General features: G+C 44.3%; 1 protein-coding gene across 3 annotated transcripts in view; it reads right to left on the bottom strand.

Annotated features, from left to right (window-relative positions):
- LOC106612711 (latent-transforming growth factor beta-binding protein 4) overlaps positions 1–19,253 on the bottom strand; it is a 79,100-nt gene that overhangs the window by 21,691 nt on the left and 38,156 nt on the right. For 2 of the 3 annotated variants that reach the window (XM_014214146.2, XM_014214144.2), the window contains exons 7-13: positions 12,559–12,848; positions 12,057–12,159; positions 9,951–10,013; positions 7,952–8,074; positions 6,175–6,351; positions 3,974–4,339; positions 527–643 (exon numbers count right to left, since the gene is read on the bottom strand). In XM_014214146.2, coding sequence (XP_014069621.2) covers positions 527–643; positions 3,974–4,339; positions 6,175–6,351; positions 7,952–8,074; positions 9,951–10,013; positions 12,057–12,159; positions 12,559–12,848 — 1,239 coding nt within the window. The remainder of the gene's footprint in view (positions 1–526; positions 644–3,973; positions 4,340–6,174; positions 6,352–7,951; positions 8,075–9,950; positions 10,014–12,056; positions 12,160–12,558; positions 12,849–19,253) is intronic. The other variant, XM_014214145.2, reaches the window with a different exon arrangement.

Here is a 19,253-nt window from a genome sequence, read left to right as displayed (position 1 = left end):
GTGTGTGTGTGAGGGACAGGGTTGACTAAGAACTCTAGTGGAGACAGAAAAGGCCAGAGCTAGAAACACAACTGATGTCTAAGTTAAATACAGGTTAAATAAAACATGTATTTGAAGGTGGATAAAACCGCCAGTAAAAATCAACGCCACCAGAGCATTCAAATCCACCTACCCGGGATTCTTAAGCACTCATTATTCTGGTCCATTTGAAATGTGAACTCATGCTTTCAAGTGCTGTCACATCAAATGAGAGCAGAACAGACACAGGAAGACCAGTTGTCATACTTCAATGGAGAACTTTGAACTTTTTCTCACTCCACAATACAGACTCCAAACTATATGCTTCTTTGTTCTTGAGTCAGGTGTGGAGTACAACAGTTAAGATTTCTAATAGGAAATGACATGGAGTTGGCAGTGTGAGAAGCCAGAAAGTTGAACCAGCGTTTATCAGAATTTGACCTAATCTTGGAGACATTACTGTATCAAGATGCAACACTTTGTGGCTGTGGTATACGGTTTACGGTACCTGGCCTGGGGATGGGTGGGCGGGGCGTGACCGGAGATGGGAGGGGCTGGGCGGGTCTCACTGGAGATACTGGCCGTCGGTCAACTGGAGGCCGTTGGGTCTGAGTGGGGGGTAGAGCTGGAGAAACCAAAACAGGACATAAACATTTACTGAGAATGTCTAGATGCATTAGAGCTTTCGCTTGTTGAGAAGAGGCAGCTTGATGTGAATTGTCTTTCTCACAGCCTTCTGGACACAAACATCAAAATACTAAACATTGCAATTCTGGCTCAATAGTTGATGTTGCTATGTGGAAATAACAAGAGCATGTGAAGGGTTTGATTCCAAAACGTGATAAGTGCTCATTTTTCACATTTACATTTTTTCTGTGTATGAATTATGGCTGTTCTCATACTTTTAAAACATTTACTTTAGATGTGCTTTAGAATGTGTTTTTTGTTTGTTGCAAAACTCAATATCCGTTTTGTTTCATACCAAAACGTGCTATATCCAGAGCCATGTGTTTAGAGAGTTGGGGAACGTAATCAGAACCTTATCTTATCCATTTTGGCTAACCCCTGGTTTAGTCAGCTGGATGCGGTGGTAGACAGCTGTCACTCAGCTGTTCGCGCGCTGGCTAGTTGCTACCGAGCGTCACGGACCTTTTGATTGTGGATCCCTTCTACAGTTTGTAGCCTGTTATATCTGTTCCCGTTGGCTGAAAGAGGAACTTTCTAAACAAGCTCATGAAAAGGAGAGAGCCAAGATGCAGCAAAGGTAAACTGGCAGCAAACAGGCTACTGGCTGCAAACAGCGTGCTGTGTCACCCCGACAACAACTGTCAACCCATTCTTGCAAATGAATTGCGACAGACTTTCATGTCCTTATTATTCCTTAAATCCTTCCCTACAGTTTATATAATCAAACTCATAAAGCTTGCCTAGATTTATCCGAATGAATGAAAAAAAACTTTAAAATCACAATAAAATTGTTACAAAAGTTGCTTAAATGTCCAAAAAGAAAACACTGCATACACTATAGTACACTGTTTACCCTCTGGATACAATACATCAGCTATATGATATTTGCACAATTTAGTTGAAACAAATAGATTATTTTAATATGTATTTATTTATGTATCTATACTTAATTACATGTAACTGGATAAAACCCAATCGGGAAACTTTTTCTATTGGAGTTCTGTTTGGGGCGGATATATAGCGTTTTGCCACAAAACATGATTATTTGTCTCTCTAAAAGAAAATGACCTTGGAACATATTTCAAACAGAATCATGTATTTTCACTAACCCATGTCATGGTAAGATGAAAAAAATAATAGATCTCTTTCATAAGACTAGGGCTGTGGGGGTCATGAAATCTTGTCAGCTCTGTCAGGAGGAATGGGCCAAAATTCACCCACCTTATTGTGGGAAGCTTGTGGAAGGCTATCCGAAACGTTTGACCCAAGTTAAACAATTGAAAGGCAATGCTACCAAATACTAATTGAGTGTATGTAAACTTCTGACCCACTGGGAATGTGATGAAAGAAGTAAAAGCTGAAATAAATCATTCTCTCTACTATTATTCTGACATTTCATATTCTTAAAATAAAGTGTTGATCCTAACTGACCTAAGACAGGGAATTTTTTACTAGGATTAAATGTCAGGAATAGTGAAAAACTGAGTTTAAATATATTTGGCTAAGGTGTATGTAAACTTCCGACTTCAACTGTAGCTGAATAAAATAGAAAGGATGTTTTCTCCAAACGATTTCTGAAGAAGTGCGCAAATGTGCTATTCTGTGTTGAGTGGTTAACAAACAGTGGTTAACAGGTACTCCTACAGTATATGCTTAATTTAGAGTTATTTATGCAACTTTAGTTGTGATAAAACCGTGGGCTATATGTTTTGATTTTTAATACATTCTAAGGCTGGATGATGCAAATAATGATGATTTGAAAAATGTCACATGAAAGGCATGAGCTCTGCTTTGTTTCTTGCACAGGCTGCACACACTACATCAGTCTCTCATTCACAATTTGGCAAGCGCTTGATAATGCCTCGTATTTCCCGGCGGCATCCCCCAAGGATGGCCGTAATGCACCCTAAAAAAAATCCATGCCTTTTGCGGCCAGTGGCCATTTTGCCCTTGGGCTGAATATAGTAATTATAATTCCTTTCTCCTGGCTGAGTGTTTCCGAAGCACCTCTCACTCACATGGTTCTCTCAGATATCTCAACTCTTGTTAGCCAATGCCAGTAATGTGATCGGGTTCTTCTCACAGGCATCTATCTCAGCTCTGAAGTAGGCTACAGGTGAAGACAGACACATCAGGGACGCAACTGCGCACGTCCTTCTTATCAAATTCCGAGGCACATATTGAAGAACTGTCCACATTTACTTCGTCAGCCAACAAGATGAGCAGGCCTAACGAACAGCAAAAGCACTAGCCTATGTCAATCTACTGTCCCCCATAATAAAAAAGTTGATCTATTTTATTGGTCAACTTGTCCTTCTCTGCGAGAAATAAATATTCCAAACATAGTCTGGGGCAGTTGTGGGATGCGATAGATTCCCAAATGAATACAACAACTCGCATCAAAAAACCTTTTAAAAGCAATGAGGCTGATGCAACAGATCAGAACTTTTAGCTTAAAATGTTGATAAACAATTAGGCTATTTCTTTACATTATAAGCGCAGCAATGCGCACAGGACAGTAGGCTATAAGCTCCAATGTTGAAAAATCCAATCAATTAGCGGGAAAACACCATTCTCAAAAGTGACCGCAAAAGCGATTACGCATGTAACGCTTTATTATAAAGGTGCATTTTTATGGTGAAAATGATCTTCCCCAAACTTGAAACTCACGCGCTGCTTATGTATGCCAGTTAGGCTCTACCCCGGTTGTAAAGCGGATTAATGTGCTTAATTTTAAGTAGTTATTTGTCCACTTTAGTTGCGATACAAACCTTATCAAAACATATAGGCCTATGGGCTAGGCTACATGAGGTGTGACCATGATTTGGCATGCACGTTTTCTTGCCTTACCGCGCACACAAGCTGGGCATCATTGTATATCATTTACAAATGATAATATATCACAATATATATTCACTTATCATTCAAGTGATAGGCTAATATTATCACCCATCAAACTTTTCTTGATTTAATCTTGTCTTTACATATACTAAATAATATATGTGTGAAATTATTTTGGATTTTAAATGGACCACTATCATGCATCTGTCTCGGAACAGGGGAAGGGGGAATTTGACTGCGGTCATGACTCGTGACTGCCGGTGTAGCGGTAATACGGTCACCATAACAGCCCTACATAAGATGTGTTTTTAATTAATGTCAATTTTACAAACAGTTCTGAAAATGGTTATATCGCGTTTTGGAATGAAACTCTTCACTGTACGGTGAGGAATCTCCTTAAGGTTGCTATGAGTTATTCTCTACTCACCTGTCACCACCCGGGTGGGTCCTGCTGTAACAGAGATGGCTGGGATGTGTGGTCTGCCCTGGGGGGACAGGGAGCCTCCACTCGATGGCTGCTGGGGTCTGGTCTGAGGTGTGAGAGCTCTATCATCTGGCTGTTGGGGTCTAGTTTGGGAAGTGAAAAAGCCTGAGTTTGAAGATTGTTGGGGCCTAGTTTGGGGAGTCAGTGCACCACTACTGGCTGGTTGTTGTGGCCTGGTCTGTGGGGTGCTCTGGGATATGACAGGGGGACCTCCAGTCCCGTGCTGCTCCACCACCCTCTGGTTGAACTTGATGGCAGAGGCAGAGTAGTGGTAGCCAGGCCCTGCTGGGCAGATCTCCTTGAAAGCAACTGTCAGGAGCAAACAGAGAACGCCACAAGCAGGATTCAATTGGTTAGTGTGTTTCATACCCATATATAGTGCATTCGGAAAGTATTTTTATTTTTTATTTTACCTTTATTTAACTAGGCAAGTCAGTTAAGAACAAATTCTTATTTTCAATGACGGCCTTGGAACAGTGGGTTAACTGCCTTGTTCAGGGGCAGCACAACAGAAGTATTCAGACCCATTGACTTTTTCCACATTTTGTTACATTACAGCGTTATTGTAAAATGTATTAAATCGTTTTTTCCACTTATAAATCTACACATGACAACGCAGGAGTGGCTTCGGGACAAGTGTCTGAATGTCCTTGAGTGGCCCAGCCAGAGCTCGGACTTGAACCCACTCGAACATCTCTGGAGAGACCTGAAAATTGCTGTGCAGTGACGCTCCCCATCCAACCTGACAGAGCTTGAGAGGATCTGCAGAGAAGAATGGGAGAAGCTCCCCAAATACAGGTGTGCCAAGCTTGTAGCGTCATACCCAAGAAGACTAGAGGCTGTAATCGCTGCGAAAGGTCCTTCAAGAAAGTACTGAGTAAAGGGTCTGAATACTTATATACATGTGATAAAAACCTGTTTTTGCTTTGTCATTATACCCTTCTGGTAGGTTCTCACATCTCCTCCACAGAGGAACTCTGGAGTACTATCAGAATGAGCATCGGGTTCTTGGTCACCTCCCTGACCAAGGCCCTTTTCCCCCGATTGCTCAGTTTGGCTGAGAGGCCAGCTCTAGGAAGAGTCTTGTTGGTTCCAAACTTATTCCATTTGGAGGCCACTGGGTTCTTGGGTACCTTCAATGCTGCAGACATTTTTTGGTACCCTTCCCCAGAGCTGCGCCTAGACACAATCCTGTCTCAGGGCTCTACAGACAATTCCTTCAACCTCATGGCTTGTTTTTTTGCTCTGACATGTGTGTGCCTTTCCAAATCATGTCCAATCAATTGAATTTACCCCAGGTGGACTCCAATCAAGTTGTAGAAACAGCTCAAGGATGATCAATGGAAACAGGATACACCTGATCTCAATTTTGAGTCTCATAGCAAAGGGTCTGAATACATCCTTGCGACATGGAGCTGTGCATTATCATGCTGAAACATGAGGTGATGGCGGCAGATGATTGCACGACAATGGGCATCAGGATCTTGTCACGGTATCTCTGTGTATTCAAATTGCCATCGACAAAATGAAATTGTGTTCGTTGTCCATAGCTTATACCTAAACATACCTCCACCGCCACCATGGGGCACTCTGTTCACAACCTTGACATAAGCAAACCGCTCGCCCACATAACGCCATACACGCGGTCCGCAGTTGTGAGGCCGGTTGAACGTACTGCCAAATTCTCTACAATGACGTTGGAGGCGGCTTATGGTAGAGAGATTAACATTCAATTCTCTGTCAACAGCTCTGGTGCACATTCCTACAGTCAGCATGCCAGTTTCCCCCAGCACAAGGTGCACCTGTGTAATGCACATGCTATTTAATAAGCTTCTTGATATGTAACACCTGTCAGGTGGATGGATTATCTTGGTAAAGGAGAAATGCTCACTAACAGGGATTTAAATGAATTTGTGCACAACATTTCAAAGAAATAAGCTTTTTGTGCGTATGGAAATGTTCTGGGATCTTTTATTTCAGCTCATGAAACATGGGACCAACACTTTACATGTTGCGTTTATATTTTTGTTCAGTGTACATACTGTGACTTAGGCAGATGTTAACACTGGGCACTAGCTGCATTATGATTATCTAATGCCGGACCAGTATGATGTGGAGGTTTGAATCAGAATAGGGATGCTCACCTGATCCAAAGTAGGGACACCTCTCACAGTTCTTGCCCCAGGCCTTGCCCACACGGCTGCAGCAGCAGATCTGCTTGGTGATGTTCCTGAGGATGGGCACGGAGCAGCTACCACGGCCAGAGCCAGAGTTTAGGATACGATAGCACTGGCCCTTATCCTCCGAGATCACCTTACGAGCTGCAAGAGGAGGACAGGGTGAGGACATGCCAATGGGAGAATGGTGGAGAGAAGATAGCGGTATTATAGCCATACTGAAACAGCTTTATGTCCCAAAAGGCCTCAAGCAAAAGAAGACACCAAACCCAACATGCAGGCCCAACACATGCTGATTGTTGATTCACACATTATCTTGAAATATAATGCTGGTGTACTCTTCGTCTTTGCTTTTTGTATCACGATTTGTGTCACTTCTGGTAGGCATTCTGTTGCTTTAGTCGGGTTATGAAACAGAAATATTCAACTGAAGACAGACAATGAGTTGCAGAAGTACCACACGTAAGAAAAAACAAGAAACGTCAGAATTTATCGCTGTTAAACCCTCGCTTCAGAGAGCAAGAAAACAGAAAAGCTGAAAGCATTCCCATGAACTTTTTGGCAACACATTATTTAAAGATGACCGCTCAGAGTCAACGATGCACAAAACAAACAGCTTCCAACAGTTAGAGCCAAGAGCTGGGGCGGACTGGATAGAGAGGGTGGCCCCAGACAAGCAGATGCAAACTGCGTCAGATCCAAAGGCAACACACAGGCCAACCAGCATTTCAGAAGCACTGACCATCGTAAAATGCCGGTTAGAATAAGCAGGCCGAGTGTCACAGAACTTCAGGCGCTGTAATGTGATGTTTATGATGTGCGTATCGATGTGTAATGTATGTTTATTGTATGATATAATACAGCACAGGTAATGTAAAGTACTACTGAATAATGTTCAATCTAAAAGTGTGTGAAAGTTGAACTCATTTTTGGGATCAGCATGAGTAAAGATAATGGACCTTTTTATTACATGAGGTAGTTTACCTGTCCTACACAGTGTTTCCCCAGCCGCCGCTGCTAAACTGTTGCCGCCACTCCAAAAGATAGAAACATTTTTTGGTAGGTAAAACGTTTTCAGTGTAAAGTTAAATGACGAAAACCTGATATAAAGTATGAGGAAAAGAAAATGGAGTTATATCTTTTGAAAATAAGACCACCTTTGAGAACTAAGAATCACCAAAACAAAAACTAGACAGTTAGAGAGAATCAAAAAATAAATAAAAATATAATGATTGATTTTGCTTTTTGTATCCCATTGATTTTGTTCTAATGTTTGAGTCACTCAGATAGCATAAGAACACGGCATAAGCCATGACAAAATATGTAGAATTGCAAGAAACTAGTTATAAAACTGTAAAAAAAAAAGAAAATCTTCACAAATGGCAAAATATGTAGAATTACAGGAAATTACCTGTAAAACAAAATGTTTGGGGTCGGTTTGCGCCATTGGCCAAGCCCACTACCCCCCCACCCCCCCACCATTGCCACCGCTGCTGGAAGAAATCTTTGGGGAAACACTGCTACAGTATGTTGGCTAATATCCAACACATCCTAAACACATTCAATTTCCCTCTATCTCTTTACTCAACATGTTTTTGTATGGGAGGTTGTGTGTAATGTTTTGTACAGTTCAGCTCCATAGCACCTCGGCCATGCGTTATTCCTGCTCATTCCAGACACCGTGGCATAGCAGCGCAGCATTCTTTTCCTCTCCTTTGAGCAGGGTGCCCTGTAGGCTACTTACAGATACAGATCCCGTGAGAGGCGTCCAGTATGTATCCTTGCCTGCAGACACAACTGTAGCTCCCCCGAGTGTTCACACAGTTGCCGTTCTCACAGAAGCCTGGCTGCAAACACTCATTAACATCTAGGAAGGGAAACACTACGGTCACATCCCTATTCCCTAACCCCATCCACCAATAGGATCCACAGACAGGAAACAGTCACGAACCCTCTTCCTGAAGGCCGGGGTGATAATAGGGCTAGAGTTAATTTTATGTGAAACAAATACATTTTATAAACTGTAGTTTTAGCTGAGACCTTGGAAGAACTAGCCCCAACCTGAACTCATAATCTTGGAAACACTCAACTAAAAAGTCTGGCGACATCTAATGTGAGTGTAAAAGAAAACCATAACATAAACATATCAGTGTTTATCCGACCCTGTCCTCATCAATATCGTAGCAGCTTACGACTTGAGATGTACTGTAACTCTCAGGGAGTTAGGGAGATTGAGTGAGTGATGCAACAGGGCCTGGTGTAGTCATTACTTCTCATACTATCTGGCTCTTCCTGGAGAAATGGTTTTCCAGCAGTCAGGTTATACAACGAACTGGCCTAACACACGCTGCATCTGTTGGGTTGTAGGAGTGAACTGAACTCATCCCCAATTCACTGTAGACCTTCTTGCTACAAATAGACATTTAAAGGCAGCGTTCCAAATATGGTTTGTATTATCATCTGTCAGAACCTAATCCATTTGAGTTACTATGTTAAATCTTTCTATATAGATGCAGGAGTGAAAAAGTTTCTCCTGCCAAATAACAGTAATACATATATCCATTGAGGCATGTCAGTGAGGTGAATACAGTATTCTCCTTTAAGTTCTTGAATTTAACTTACAGATCAATGTGGGTTTTTTTTCTCCATTTATATCAGCTGCTAACTAATGTGCATGTACAATATAATACCAGGAGCCTCAATGCTATTCTGAAGAATCACAGTTGATGTTTTTGCAATATGTAATTTATGAAGAGTTGGGTCAACTAAAATTACATGCATATCATCATACAGATGAGTGGCATGGTGTCACTGTGGCCGCCTTTGGGTATGTGCCCCTCTCAGATCAATAGCAGATTCACCCTGAATGCGTGCAACCACATTGGTATGTCCCCATCTGAGCGCTATCCCATGTGTTTGAACGAGCCTGAGTGATTCATAGCCAGCATGATAGCATTTGCATGTTACCATCAGCGGAGACTTGTGCTCTGTTTTCTCCGTTCCCTCTCATATCTTATTAGGCTCAACAGAGACAGATGAAGCAGCCATTCCATAGTGGCAGATAATCAAGGCATGGCTCGTGGTTTCAGAGCTTATCACCTCAGACTCTTCAGCGTTCGGCAGTAGATCTCTAGGCCAAGTGACAAGACTGGGTTGAATAATGAGCTGCTTCAAAGAGTTTTTCTATGTGTGTGGTTGAGCTGAGCCTATATGGAATACAGTGTGACAAGCTAAGGAGACAGCTGCTGACTCGATGAAGTGATATCATACATTGTTACACTCAAAACATCAAATGAAAATGAGAGAGGTCATATTATGAAGATAGACCATTGCAATGCTTCTCTTTTCTACCCCTATTTCACCTGATATTTGTTTAAAAATAAATACTGTCAAATATAATTTCAACACACATCTCTTCCTGTCAGTTCTCCTGTTCCAAAAGGTGTTATCTAGAACCTAAACGGGTTCTTCGGCTGTCTCCACAGGAAAACCCTTTGTCGAACCCTTTTTGGTTCGAGGTATAACCTTTTTGTTTTTACGTAGAACTCTTTTGAGTTCCATTTAGAACCCTTTCCACAGAGGGTTCTACATGGAACCCAAAAGAGTTCCACCTGGAACCAAAAAGGTATGGGGACAGCCGAAGAACCCTTTTGGAACCATTTTTTCTAAGATTGTAGAAGACCACCATCATTCTACAGTAAGTGGTATAGTCAGGTGTACTCAGAGGGACTGATGGAACTCACCAACACACTGGGTGCCGTTGATCCTCTCAAATCCAGCCGGACAGCTCCCATCGACTCCATTTCCTGAAAAGGCAATTCACATAATGATGTTTAAATAGCAAATACTCCAGAGACCCTGTGTGAGCCCTAATGTTGTAAAGGGAAAGGGGATACCTAGTCATGTAGTGCCAATAGCTGTGTCTACAGTACAACCAGAGTGATGGCTCAAAATTCACTATGTCAATCTTTTCTAGACTGTCTTTCTCCTGCAGAGCCTGGATGAGATTTCAGATACTTTTAGTGATCAATCTGTGTGTACTGTACAGTCCCTGATCCCACCATGGAAGACCAGCAGCGTGTAGCACCACAGAGAGAGAGCCAAGCGTGCAGGAGCCATGGGACAACACCGGAGCGCTCTGGGTCAACTAAATCAAGCAAAGCAAATAATTGTTTTTTACCATACGAGCATGATGACTCACCGTCAGTCTAGAGTGGAAAACACACTCTCATCTAACATTGGCTAACAACCCCATCCCCAGCGAGCTAGCTAGCTATGTTACTCCCAATTGTTTGCTGGTCTGTTGGCAGCCTAAATCACACAATATTGGTCACCTGTCTGCTAACAATCTCCCTCCCAGCTGTCTCTCCTCTCACATCAAACAAAGCTCTATTTGGAGGACTTTAGCAGTCTTGGGAGACAAGTGGGAAGTTGTGAAGTAACTTGAGGTTGCAGAGTAAAGATTCAAAGGACATTCCTCAAAGGAAATGGAAAGGAGAAAGTACTTAGTGTTTGAAACGACTGTGATCCCAGGCCAGAGTTTTGGACAAAGCCTCTATTGTTCGGTATTAACAATTTATTTATGGTAATGTTTGGAGAATTGTTTACAAGGAGGGAGAAATTGCAATTGAGGAGGTTTTCATCGTAGTCTAAATCAAAATGAGGAAAACCATGCATATCTTCCAGGTTGTTGTACAGAAAGAAAAACAGCCTTGTTTGGTGATTTACTTCCATGTGTTTGTATTTATCAATGACCCTACAGATCAGGTGACATAATGTTCTGTATTTCTTACAGGCTCTGGCTAAGCGTGGAGTCATTCTATTACATAATATGTCCATTACTGATAACAGCAATAATAATGTGGAATAGTATGAATTCCCTGTTAGTTAACAGGAACAGATACAAACAAGACCATGTTGATTTCTGGGCATTGCTATCTAAAACGAGTCATCATTTTGACATGATGTTGATATGGTCTAGGAGGCGAGAGGGCAAAGCCAATTTAATGACATATATGGCCAAGGGAAAAGTACATGTAATTCAGGTTAGTCAGGTCTGGAGTAAAACATGTCAACAACTTTATGTACTGTTTATAACTAGTTAATAATTTGATACTGTATTATGTAAGTTCTTATTTAATTTCAGACAACAGAGCAAGGCCATCTGGTTTAAGGTTTCTAAAAGGAATTCCACTCCAATCTGAAGCACTCCTGTCATTCGAAAAACCATAGTCAATGTCAATAAGGTAGTGAAGAGGAGATGAACAAGAACAAGCTGGTAGGGTAGCCACTATACTGTAGCATGGGACATACCGTTTAAATTTTTTATTTAAGTGTCACACAATAATACAAAAAATGTATTATGGACCACTCAAATTGAGTTTTGAGACACTAAAAACAATCATAGTCAAACATGGCATAGCTGTCATCTATAATACATTACTTAATCTACACATGTATACATAAACAAAAAACAAAGTGCATATGATCATAGTGTACAACAAGTGTTACTATTTGTTGATTGTTGCACCCGAGATTACTAATCAGCAGTGACCTCGCCGTTTGTTTTGGTATATAATGATTGGTTTTGAGAGGAGAGGAGGGGTAGGTACACAAATTGGACAGAAGGTGGGGGGGATAAAAAGGATTAACCCATTTTGTGATAGAAAGACTGAAAGGAGAGAACAAGTGTACTTGCCTAGTTAAATAAAGGTTACATTAAAAAATTAAAAATAAAAATAAAAGAGAAGAGGGATACGGACGAAAGGCCAAGCTTCACTTTAAAGGAGAACTGGGAAAGGGCACACTGTAGAAGTCAGGCCGGTGACTACCAGAGGGGGGTCTTTTACCTTTGTTAGGGGGACAGAGGACACACTCGTTGATGCCCCAGGCCAGTCCAATCCCTCGGCAGCAGGTGTCCTGACTCCTGAGTCCTGGGAGAGGTGAGCTGCACTGAGGGGTATAGGAGAAGGAAGAGCATTGGATTTAAACTGGCACAACCACAATGAGAGATGCCACCTATTTCTATTGGCTTGCTTAAGACTTAGCTACATCATTTAATGCATATTACATATATACAGGTAACCAAAATAAAGGAAACACAAACATATAGTGTCTTAATAGGGTGTTGGGCCACCACGTGGCACCAGAACAGCTTCAATGTACCTTCTAGCCATGGTAGCCAAAATAATGGGCAACTGGGCCTGCTCAGCATTTTTATACATGACCCTAAGCATGATGGGATGTTAATTCCACACCTGTATTTTGTATCCCTCATTTACTCAAGTGTTTCATTTATTTTGGCAGTTATCTGTAGGAATCAATAGTAGAAGTAATTTTGAGAAGTCTCACCTGGCCGTTGCGGACCTCCCTGAAGCAGTACTTGAACCCGGAGGATTCTGTGTAGGTGGAGTCACCATGGATGGTCTGGGCCTGGACTCTGGGTTTGGGTGGTGGGGCTTCGGCCCTCTCCCCTGGCAGAACACTGGTCCTGGCCCCCGAGAGGCCTGCTGACCAGGTGACCGTCTCCGACTGCTCCCTAACCGTGCCTGGCCCATACCCCACCTTCAGCACCTGGTGGATCTTCACGCTGGCCTCTGGGGGGTGCTGCACCCGCACCTTGACCATGGATGAGCCAGACGCTGGGGGGAGGGAGAGACGAGAATGGGGTTTAGGGGTTAGCTAGACGGGGTTAGCGTTAGCAAACACTGCTGACTCCATACAGTCTCTGCACAGAGCCTGACCCTGACCTGACCCGTTGTGCCTCCAGGGGTCAGAGGTCATCCTATGACGGACCTCTCACTTGAACTCTGTCCTGGTGGTTCACATTTACCAAAAGCTGAATGGTTGACTTTGCATTTTTGTGCTGACGGCTAACTAAGGAAGTGGATATGAATGGGAGCTGCCATGTATGTGAGGTGCCTTTGGTGCGTGATACAAAGTATTTGATGTGGTTTCAATTCAAAGTTAAATATTGAATGGCGGTCTTTCGTCATTCCATTTGTTAGGAAGCGAGTATAAAGCCCTGTTACTATAGCAGATCTTAAGAATCAAAGGAGGGTGTGTGTGGGGTATCCTCCCCCTGTATGTCTGATAATTGAGTGGTTGTTCTCCTAAAACATGCTATTACTGTGAGTCATGATGGCAGCCTCTCATCGTTTAAAGACTGGAGTGAAACATTGGCACAACGTTTCCCCCACGGTGATGCCACTACACTGCCAAGAGGCCCAGACTGAGCGGAAGGCCAGACCCTGACTCATATCTCAACCTTTTCTTGGGCTTTATTTACAGACTAAAAAGCAAGGAGATAATCAGTTAACTCTGGGTGACTGAATGTCCCAGATCTGTTTGTACTAATGGAACAGTTGCGCACAGTTTGTTCTAGGTTGAAAAAATACCAAGGCGAAAACAAGGCTCATTAAAATCAAGACCCGGGACCTTGGACTCTTCACCTTTTAGCTATCCGTAATATCAGACCCATAGGACCTGGTTTACTATTTAGGGCTTTACGCAACTGTTTACACGAGGGCCCTGGAGATATGCAGCCAACATAATGTTTCATTTACAGATGCAGTTTGGATTGTGTTTTTCATTTGCCCCAAAACAATGAGAGTGCAAATGGGTCTTTTGTTCTATGATCGTGCTATGGATTTTACAAGGCTCACTTGCTGAACTCCACAACACGGCTGCATCAATTATAAAAAGCGGAGACAATTGAACCATATCAGAGACAGTGTTTTGGATCCAAACATGTCTCAGGTGTCTGCTCTCTGTAGTTAACAAGCAATCCTATTGTCTCACCCCTGTAGGATTTCCCTTAACTGTTCATAGACTAACTCTGAGATCATTTGGAATTTATTTGCTGATGGTCTACACCCCACTTGAGTTGTGACAAGATGTTTTAAATTGCCAATTCACTATTTCACACTGTCTGGCCGTGACATACAGCCCAGTATTACAGTAATGGCCGACCTCGTCCTCACAGCTTGTCCTGTCAGCATAACAGAGGTGTCCTTTGTCCGCCTGTTTTGCACGCTAAAAAATAAAGGTGACCTCACAAGGTACACGCATGAAAAGTTTGCCGTTTAGTCACAAGGAGATGAAAACAGAGCAGGCATCAGCCCTCCTAAATACACTCCTCCTCAAGCGAAGAGAGGAAACGTTCACCACAGGCTGAATAGCCCTTAGGGGTGGTACAATTGATGGTTGTCAAACTGCGGTTGTGATGCTAAATTGCATCACAAGTTGCCAAGGAAATAGAGTGTAAGAGTCCTGGCTGCGCTAGAAAAAATATCAGTGTAGCAAACTTGCCACTAGAAAGAGGTACAGTATTGTTAGGGTTGAACTGGCTATTTATATGCATAACCTTTATAATACTGGGGAAGCTATGCTAAGTACATAAACTACGAGTAAATCATCTGTTGAAGACAAGAACTAGAACCGGCAACAGGAAGTGCGTCACGACGCTGGGATCAGCCTACACGCCGACGACAGGAGGAGCAAGTTTAAACCACGCTCCTCCTCCCTCGGACAGGTCGGCATTGAGCGGGAAATATCTCTCGGTATAAATGAGAGAACAATAGAATGTGACGCTCTCTTCTCTGTTTTGCCCTGCGAGGTAAAACAGCGAGACCGTATATACGAACAACCCATTTACCACACACGTGTTTGCATTAATTAAAGTACAGCTAAATCAGAAGTTACTAAGTGATGACTATATAGCCAGTTCAACCCTAACAGTATATTGCTGATACAAGTGGATTTGTGAGATGTGCATGCACTAGCGGTTCTGGGGTGGGGGGGCAGTGCCCCTGTAACAACAATTTTGGACCCCTGTCACGTTCGTCGATTTTTACATAACTAATTTTTGCTATCATTGTTTTTTTTTACATCCGTTATTAGACAGTGGCAACGATGATGATTATGAACATGGTCTTTTGCCTGCTAATGCCTGCAATGCAGTGAAGAAAACAGGGGTCAGTGCCCCTGTAACAACGATTTTGGACCCCTGTCACGTTCGTCGATTTTTACATAACTAATTTTTGCTATCATTGTTTTTTTTACATCCGTTATTAGACAGTGGCAATGATGATGATTATGAACATGGTCTTTTGCCTGCTAATGCCTGCAATGCAGTGAAGAAAACAGGGGTCAGTGCCCCTGTAACAACAATTTTGGACCCCTGTCACGTTCGTCGATTTTTACATAACTAACTTTTGCTATCATTCTTTTTTTTAAATCCGTTATTAGACAGTGGCAACGATGATGATTATGAACATGGTCTTTTGCCTGCTAATGCCTGCAATGCAGTGAAGAAAACTATATGACAACAATAACATCTAATGTAACTGGCCCCTCTAACAGTACAACTGGCCCCAGCTTAGCCCCCCCAGATGAAATGGTCTAGAACCGCCACTGTGTGCATGGACAACGATGTTTTATGATAAACACTACAGAATAGAGCACCACAGTGGAGGTGTCGTAATACCCATAAAAGCTAGCGGTAAAACAGGGAAATGGTTCCAATCGTTTTTCCACCATTAATTTTTCCCATGGGGAATTTTAGAAACATAAGGGCTGTCTTTTGTGTAGGCTTACCCTGGTGTGACGTTTTGATAACTGTGTAAATCTCTCTCAGACAAGGTGACTTTTATCAATATATTCATCTCTATTTACTCTCAGATTCGAAACTGCTAATTAGCATCAAAGTAGACATCATGCAAGACTACATATCCCTGCAAGCTCCTGCACAGCATATGTCACACCCTGATCTGTTTCACCTGTCTTTGTGATTGTCTCCACCCCCCCTCCAGGTGTCGCCCATCTTCCCCATTACCCCCTGTGTATTTATACCTGTGTTCTCTGTTTGTCTGTTGCCAGTTCGTTTTGTTCATCAAACCTACCAGCGGTTTTCCCCTTGCTCCTGTCTTGTCAAAACTGTTCGCTGCTCTGGCACCCCAATGGTGGAACAAGCTCCCTCACGACGCCAGGACAGCGGAGTCAATCACCACCTTCCGGAGACACCTGAAACCCCACCTCTTCAAGGAATACCTGGGATAGGATAAAGTAATCCTTCTAACCCCCCCCTTAAAAGATTTAGATGCACTATTGTAAAGTGGTTGTTCCACTGGATATTAAAAGGTGAATGCACCAACTTGTAAGTCGCTCTGGATAAGAGCGTCTGCTAAATGACTTAAATGTAATGTAAATGTTGTCTATAGTTCCTGGTTTTCTAGTTTTCCCGGTTTTGACCTTTCTGCCTGCCCTGACCATGAGCCTGCCGTCCTGTACCTTTGCCCCACTACTCTGGATTACCGACCTCTGCCTGCCCTGACCATGAGCCTGTCTGCCATCCTGTACCTTTGCCCCACTACTCTGGATTACCGACCTCTGCCTGCCCTGACCATGAGCCTGTCTGCCGTCCTGTACCTTTGCCCCACTACTCTGGATTACCAACCTCTGCCTGACCTGACCCTGCGCCTGCCTGCCTGCTGTCCTGTACCTTTGCCTGCCCGTGTTTGATTTAATAAACTTTTGTTACTTCGACACTGTCTGCACCTGGGTTTTACCTTCAAACCTGATAGTACGAACTGGCCATGACTGACCCAGCAGACTCGGACCAGCTTCGCAACGCCATCTCCTCCCAAGGAGACACCATTGGTAGGCATGAGGAGTTGCTTCTTGGCCTTGTGAAAGGGCTCCAGACCTTGGCCGAACGCCATGACCAAGCGTTGAAATCATTGCTGGGGCAATTCCGCGGGCTGTCTTGGAGGCAGCCTACCATGATGGTAATCTCACAGCTCCTCAGTAGCCCAGTTGTCAGCGGCGCCACCTCACCGGTCATCCCAGTTTCCCGTCAACCTTGCTTACCTTCTCCAGAACGATTAGATGGAGAGCCGGGCACCTGTCGGACGTTTCTCGCTCAGTGTGCACTCATCATTGAGCCTCAGCACTCCTCCTTCCCCTCGGACCGCTCTAAGATAGCGAACCTCATCACGCTGATGTCCGGGAGGGCTCTTGCCTGGGCTACGGCAGTATGGGAAAAACAGCCGGCCATATGCTTCAGTCTGGAGGAGTTTGTGGTGGAGGTCAAGAAGGTTTTTGATGCCCCATTGTCCGGCAGAGAGGCTGCCCGGAAGCTAATCCAGCTTTGGCAGGAATCCTGAGGTGTTGCAGATTATGCGATGGATTTCCGCACATTGGCAGCGGAGAGTGCCTGGAACACAGAAGCGCTGTTCAACATGTTCCTGCACAGAGTATCGGAGGAATTGAAGGACGAGCTTGCAGCCTGGGAACTACAGACAGATTGTGATTCCCTCATCACCTTGACCATCAGGCTTGATGGGCGACTACGGGAACGAAGTAAGGAGAGGAGATTCGTTTGCACTTGCCCATTCAAGGATTCCACCTCGCCTACGAGGCATCTCGGAAGTCCCCAACTTTGCCAAGAGAACCCGAGGCTACCCAAGTTCCCCCGAGAGTCGCCAAAGATTGCCGATCCACCTCTTCCCGAGCCTATGCAACAAGGTAGACCTGGGTTGTCTCCAGCTGGATGCCTATACAGGCTCAAAACCAAGAGTTGCCTGTATTGCAGGACTCGTGGTCATTTTATGTCCACCTGTCCACTAAAACCAGGCTCACCGGCAAGAGCGAGTACTCTGGTGGGACATATGGGGAACTTTTCTTCTTCCCTTATTCACACCCCTTTTCATGCCATCTTACTGTGGGGGAACCAGTCGAGATCGCTCCGGGTCCTCATCGACTCTGGGGCCGATGAGAGCTTTTTGGACTCTATCCTGGCTTCCGAGCTGGGCATCCCCACTCAGCCCCTCTCCATTCCCATGGATGTTAGAGCGCTGGACAGGCGCTCTATAGGCCGGGTCACCCACACCACCACTCCCATCAACCTACGTGTGTCAGGGAACCACAGCGAGGCTATCCACTTTCTGCTCAATAAGTCTCCTCAGATTCCCGTGTTATTGGGATTTTCCTGGCTCCAGCGACACAATCCCCTCATTAACTGGTCTACTGGTGCCATCATGGCCTGGAGCCCGTTCTGCCATGCCCATTGCCTGAAGTCAGCACAACCTGCCCCGGGATGTCTTCCTGGGGGCTCGGAAGTCGCTATGGACCTCTCCGCCATTCCCGCTGAGTACCAGGACCTCCGGGAGGTGTTCAACAAGGCCCGGGCCACTTTGTTTCCACCGCACCAACCTTATGACTGTGGGATTGACCTTCTCCCTAGCACGACTCCGCCCCGGGGATGACTGTACTCTCTGTCGGAAGAGCAAGGCGATGGAAACCTACATTGGGGACTCCCTAGCTGTAGGATTCATCTCACCTTCTTCTTCTCCCGCCGGCGCAGGGTTCTTCTTTGTGGAGAAGAAGGACAAGACCCTGCCCGTTCATCGACTACCGGGGTCTCAATGACATAACGGTGAAGAACCGCTACCACTCCAGGGGCCACTGTGTTTTCCAAGCTGGATCTACATAACGCCTACCACCTGGTGCGGATAGGGGAAGGGGACAAATGGAAGACCGCCTTCAACACGGCCAGCGGTCACTACGAGTATTTGTTCATGCCATTTGGCCTTACGAATGCCCCTGCTGTGTTCCAGGCTCTGGTCAATTATGTTCTCCGTGACATGTTGAACCGGTTCGTCTTTGTCTACCTCGGTGACATCCTCATCTTTTCCCGCTCCACGGCCGACAGGTTCTCCAATGCCTCCTGGAGAACCAGCTGTTTGTAAAAGCAGAGAAGTGCAAGTCCCATCGCTCCACCATCCCTTTTCTGGGTTACATCATCACTGCAGGGAGTGTACAAATGGATCCTAGGAATGTGAGAGCGGTGGTGGATTGGCACCAGCCTACTTCCAGGATGCAGCTGCAACGTTTCCTGGGGTTTGCCAACTTCTATCGCAGCTTTATCTGGGGTTACAGCACCCTGGCTTCCCCCCTGTCAGCACTCACCTCACCCAAGGTTCCGTTCACGTGATCTCCAGCTGCTGACCGGGCGTTCCGGGACCTCAAACATCGCTTCACCACAG

The sequence above is a fragment of the Salmo salar genome, chromosome ssa09 (genome assembly GCF_905237065.1).
Source record: "Salmo salar chromosome ssa09, Ssal_v3.1, whole genome shotgun sequence".
NCBI lineage: Eukaryota > Metazoa > Chordata > Actinopteri > Salmoniformes > Salmonidae > Salmo > Salmo salar.
The sequence above is the reverse complement of the archived record's forward strand: the minus strand, read 5'-3'. Positions and strand labels throughout refer to the sequence as shown.